This window comes from Nicotiana sylvestris, chromosome 10, assembly GCF_000393655.2.
Source record: "Nicotiana sylvestris chromosome 10, ASM39365v2, whole genome shotgun sequence".
NCBI classification, from domain to species: domain Eukaryota; kingdom Viridiplantae; phylum Streptophyta; class Magnoliopsida; order Solanales; family Solanaceae; genus Nicotiana; species Nicotiana sylvestris.
This window is the reverse complement of record NC_091066.1, coordinates 134,112,496-134,118,683: the sequence shown is the minus strand read 5'-3', so window position 1 is coordinate 134,118,683 and position 6,188 is coordinate 134,112,496. Positions and strand designations below refer to the sequence as shown.

Here is a 6,188-nt window from a genome sequence, read left to right as displayed (position 1 = left end):
CTGGCTAGTTTATTGTTCTTGAATTACAGCTTATAATTTGCAATCCAAGTTTAAAGTAATGCTCTTAAATTACTTCATACAAGACAAATTTGAAAGGTTATCAGTATAAAGAAAACATAAGTTTTGGTTGATTGGGTGCGTCGATCCATATGCTGATAGGACATAGCATGTATCCGGAATAGTAGTGAAAAATTATGTTGCTCGGACTCTCTAAAAGTGTTGCCGTACCCGTGTCCGATCCTCCCGAAATACACTAAATTTGGAGGATCCGAAGCACCCAACAATTCTTTCGAGTAACATAGGTGAAAAAAGATATTATCCATGCAAACAATTTAAGTCCATCCAGGATGAAAAAGTTCAGTTAGCTAGCTTTCCCTAGCATGTATCTTCAAGTTCTGCACATACAGATAAACATATATTGAGAACTAGTGGTTTTTTCCATTTATAGCACACATAAAAATGGAAAAGAAATATAGAACAACCATATAAAACCCATATGGAAAAAACTGATTTGGTGCATGGAGATCCATATAAATAGCCGGTCCGCCAGATCCCATGAAAAGGTTGTCCATTTTATGCGGGTGACCCAACTCAGCCTCGTGTTATGAGTAGGTAAAAATTGTACGGGGTAGTCACTTTTTAAAGTGTATTTATTTTTATGAAAATGCTTAGCAATAATAGCCACTAGTCTATTAAAATTAATATGAAAAGACTATATTACCCTTTCTTCTAACTCTTTCATGTTAGGGAGAAGAACTGTGCCACCGTCTGAGACAGCGATTGCCATGGACTCCATTGGATTCTCTTTTTGTAGGTGTCTCCGACTCTGGATGATAATTTGATTAATTTCTCATATAATTAATGGGTTTACAGAGGATATCCACTGATGACAAACATCTTCGTTTTGCATATTGCTACTTGATAGTGTGTGCATAAGACACTTGGTAGAAAAGATTCATTAGCAGAAGTTAGTACCTTTCTAGGACAAATTAGAACTATTTCCTCGTAAGATAGTTTGAATGAAGCATGGGAAATACACTTGGCAACTAATTTAAAGGATAAACTAGAACTTTTTATTTTGTAGATGGTGATAACTGTCTGTCCCGCATATAGCAGGTAATAGTTTCTCTACTTTTGAACTTTTCATTACAAGTTCAAAAGTTAAGGACACTTGGTCCTGAACTTTGAGTTCCAAGTTTAAAATTTAAGGACACTTGGTCGTGAACTTAGAATTACAAGTTTAAAAGTTAAGGACACTTGGTCCTGAACTTAAACTAACAAGCTCAAAAGTTAAGGACAATAGGTCCTGAAGTTAGGCTAAGAAGCCCAAAAGTTAAGGACAATAAGTCCTGAACTTACAGTTACAAGTTCAAAAGTTAAGGACAATAGGTCCTGAAGTCCTGAACTTAGACTAACAAGCTCAAAAGTTAAGGACAATAAGTGTTCAACTTAGGCTAAAAAGCCCAAAAGTTAAGGATAATAGGTCATGAACTTAGACTAACAAGCTCAAAAGTTAAGGACACTTGGTCCCGAACTTAGAGTTTCAAGTTCAAAAGTTAAGGACATGTAGTCCTGAAGTCCTAAAGTTAAGTTCAAAAGCTAAGGACATGAGCAGAAGGGTATTTTCGTCCGGGTTGTTAAAGTTTATTAAAGCAGTGGCTAAAGATTAAAGATATTTTAAACAATAGCTTAAAAGTAAATACATATGTTATTAGTGGCTAACCGTGCACTTCTCCCTATGAGTAGTGGGCCCCAACCGGGCTATCACTTAGAAGAAGGCCCAAACTTTGGTCCATAGGGTCTGATAGTCAAAGCGCCCAGGTACATTACACAAATATCCTGCTTGATTTACTGTTTATCTTTTTTCACCGATATACATAAAATATAATACTTATTATATACATAATATATTTTTATATAAAATTATATATTCATCAGCTATTTTTAGTATAAGGCTTTGGATGTGCAACTATTTAGGTTAGTTGTTCTTTTTTAATACATATCACTGATTGATCCTTCCATGTAGAAATGTTGCATGTTCGGATTATGCTATATGTTGACTAATACACGAATAATGTTGACTAATACAAAGCCTTTTTTGGGTAATTTAGCTCTGCGTATCAACTTCGCCTACTAATAGGCTAGAATTTAATCCATTTTTTATCTATTGGCATTAGGTAGCTGATAATTGTGTATCACAATTCACAATAATAATAATAATAATAATAATAATAATAATAATAATAATAATAATAATAATAATAATAATAATAATAATAATAATAATAATAATAATAATAATGTATATATCAAAATTTTTATCACAACTTTTTTTTTTTTTTGTGTATATCACAATGTATATCAAATTTGTATTTCCTTCTTCCTATATCAAAGATATGAAATTATAAATATTGTTGTCTATAATTTATTGTTGTCTTTATATCCAAGTATATAACATAAAAATAATTACATTATTTGTATATCACATCAAATAATGTGTATACCGAAATATATATTACAACTTTATTTTTCTTATTTGTTTATATCAAAATATATATATCAAAAATTAATTTTTATACATTTCAGTGTATAACACATAATTTATTGTGGATATACACAAATATATACGTTGCAGATACATTGATACTATGAATAAAATAAAAGGAGAGAGGGGAGAGATAGAAAATAATAAGCAAAGTTATTTTTCTCGTTAGGAAAAGAATAACAATTTTGCGTAGGCTCCCTAAACCATGAGAGGGAGGAGAGTTACAAGAAGAATACGGGGGAGAGAGATAGAGGGAGCGACAAAAAGAGGTAGAGCTAGGACTACGAGGAGAGAGAATAAGTAGGTTGTGTTATAAATAGAATTGTATTCTAGGTGAATGTCTATCTTTTAGAGAGTTTGTTACTTTGTATCTAAGTTATTTTTTTCCCTATAAATAGAGGGGTTTTATCCCATTGTAATCTCATCTCAAAATCAATATAATTCTCTCTTTCCTTTCTTTGCAATATTCTTCTTTCTTTTATTGTTTTATTTCACTTTATCAGCACGAGACTCTAGTACTCTACTGTCTCAAGAAGCTCTTCGAGAAGACTAAGGTATAACTTTTCTCCTCTTTTAACTATGATTGATATTATGAAACGAAAGTTCTTACCCTTGAAATTTCGGGCAAGAACTATATGTCATGAGTGTTGGATGCTGAAATCCATTTAGATGAAATGGGTCTTGGAGACGCCATTAAAGATAAAATAAAGCATCTACCCAAGACTATGCTAAGGCCTTGATTTTCTTGCATTATCACTTTGATGAAGGGTTGAAAATAGAATACCTCACAGTCAAAGATCCACTTGTTTTGTGGAATGATTTAAAAAAAAGATAGGAACTACAACTAAGAGAGAATAAAAATAAAAAGAATTGCTTAAGTAAGATAGTCGCTTCTTTTTTTCGGTATGCCGCTCCGCGAGCAAAGATTGCCACGCACGAGAGGAGCGAAAAGAAAGCGAGGGGAATTCTCTCTTTTTTCGAGGAGAAATCCTTTGATTGTGTATTGAATATAGATCTATATCTTTCTTGCTCCACTAGCTAAGACCAAATTCTCACATGTTCCTTTCGTTATTACAACCTTAAATTTTGATGTCAAAGACCAGAAGCTAAGCACAAATTCTCATTGGGTCTCGGTTGTTCTTAATAATGATGGCTATTCAATATGAAATTTAAAGTTGGTTACACTTCCACAAGCACGATATGATTGAGCTCATCTGAGGTTCCAAGACTTTAAGTTTGTTTCTGAATACAATTTGGCAATGTTCAGAATTACCTCTAAATAAAAGCTTTGTGGAGATAATATTTGTGACTATGATATGCTTGAAAAAATGTTCAGAACGTTTCATGCCTCCAATATGGTCCTGCAACAGCAGTATCGAGAGAAAGGTTTCAAGAAGTACTCTCAGTTGATTTCAATTCTCCCTGTGGCTAAGCGAAACAATGAGTTGCTCAATGACAAATTACGATAATCGACCCACCGGGTCTACATCATTTCCCGAAGTAAATGAGGTGTATTCCCATTATGCTAAGTGTGGAAAAGGTCATGGCCCTGTTCGTGGTCGTGGACAATGAAAAAGAAATTTGGTGTTAATCATCCCCCAAAGAAAAATAACCACCAAAAGTGAAAAGGGAAATATGAGAAGCCAAAAGCAAAGGGTTCATAAACTGAATGTTATCGTTGCGGTGAAAAAAGGGCATTGGGCAAATATTTGTCGTACACCAAGACATTTGGTTGAACTTTTTTTGAAATTTGAATACATATACAGAGCCAGCACAGCGGAAATTAAACAAGTTCAGCCATGCTTGTTCAATTGATGAGAGGAATTCCTTGGAAGAACCTTGAGAGAAAACCTAAGGAGTCTTCTAGCCTGTGCCTATCATAGGATTCCAGATTGATGAAGTCATAGGCGTATTTATAGGTAGGCTAGGGACTCTTAGGCAAATACTTTAGCCCTAGGGCCTTCTCCATAAATTATAATTACCCTAGGGACTCCTAATATATGATAATTTCTTTCCATCAAAGAAACTACCATATATGCATAACTACAGAATATTATCTGATATATTATTTCCTTTGAGAGACAAGGTAAATAATTTATTACCTTATATGTGGGTCACACTAGAAATGTCTAGAAAGAGACGGTGAATTTTTTACATTCTCCCACTTGTCCCACATATTTAAAATCAGATAATCCTTTATGAGAGATAAAAATATAGTATGGCCATAGACTTTATCACTCAACTAAAAGTTCTGCAACAATCACTTTAGCTAGAACATATTATTACATGAATCATGGCGGTCATGCTCTTAAACAAACACTTCCTTCCATGTATTACAATGCACAATACATTCTAACAAAGTGTCAACAAATTTATGAATGAACTTAATATAAGTCATTCCGAGTCCAACTTTATTGATCCAATGATCACGAAATAATAAATAAAAAATCAAGTGTGCAATGTCATGTATATCAAAATAAACATAATGTCTAGACAAACTGTTAGAGAACAAAGCAAGGCTAAATTGAGCTACCACGACTCATATGGGTTACATGATCCTTGAAAATATTAGCCGGCAGACCTTTAGTCATAGGATCAACAATCATCAAAGTAGTACTAATATACTCAAAACTCACATCTTGCTTCTTCATATAGTCTCTAACCATCAAGTACTTTATGTCGATGTGCTTGCTTCAGCTGCCACTTTTATTATTGTTAGAAAAGAATACTGCAGCTGAATTGTCACAGAAGATTCTTAATGGCCTTGAAATGGAATCGACAACCGTAAGGCCGGAAATAAAGTTTTTCAACCATAACTCATGTGATGTAGCTTCATAACATGCTATAAATTCAGATTCCATTGTGGATGTTGCAACAATGGTCTGCTTGACACTTTTCCAAGACACAGCACCTCCAGTAAGAAGGAAAATGTATCCTGAAGTGGATTTACCAGTATCTTTGCATCCACCCAAATCAGAGTCTGAATATTCAATCACCTTCAATGAGTCAAAGTATTTGTATGTGAGCTTAAAATCCTTGGTTTCTTGCAAAAATCGCAAGACCCTTTTACCAGCTTTCTAATGGTCAAGACCAGGGTCACTTTGATATCTGCTAAGCATTCCTACCGCAAAAGCAATATCAGGTCTAGTACAAACCTGTGCATACATAAGGTCCCAACAAGTGAAGCATAGGGAATGTCTTTCATTTGCTCATTTTCCAATGCATTTTGTGGACATTGATTCAACGAGAATTTGTCACCTTTAATTATGGGTGTTGCTATAGGTGAACAGTTCTTCATCCCAAATCTTTCTAGAATTCTTTCAATGTAGGCCTTTTAAGACAGTCCAAGTAATCTTTGGGATCTGCCTCTATGAATCTCTATGCCAATGACATAAGAGGCTTCACCCATATCCTTCATCTCAAAATTCTGGATAAGAAACTGTTTAGTCTCGTGCAACAATCCCAAGTCACTACTTGCAAGCAAATTATTATCCACATATAGGACTAGAAAAATATATTTTCTCCCACTTATCTTAAGGTATATACACTGATCAATGATGTTCTCCGTAAATCCAAATGAAGAAACAACATTATGAAATTTAATATACCATTGGCGAGAAGCCTGTTTTAGTCCATAAATGGA

At 34.0% G+C, this 6,188-nt stretch overlaps 1 protein-coding gene across 1 annotated transcript; it reads right to left on the bottom strand.

Annotated features, from left to right (window-relative positions):
• Positions 1-5,238: 5,238 nt before the first annotated feature.
• LOC138879989 (secreted RxLR effector protein 161-like) lies at positions 5,239-5,712 on the bottom strand. Its single transcript, XM_070159637.1, has 2 exons — positions 5,701-5,712; positions 5,239-5,622 (listed from the first exon to the last, which is right to left on the bottom strand). The coding sequence occupies exons 1-2, from the start codon at positions 5,710-5,712 to the stop codon at positions 5,239-5,241; spliced, it is 396 nt and encodes a 131-aa protein (XP_070015738.1).
• Between the last annotated feature and the right edge of the window lie 476 nt (positions 5,713-6,188).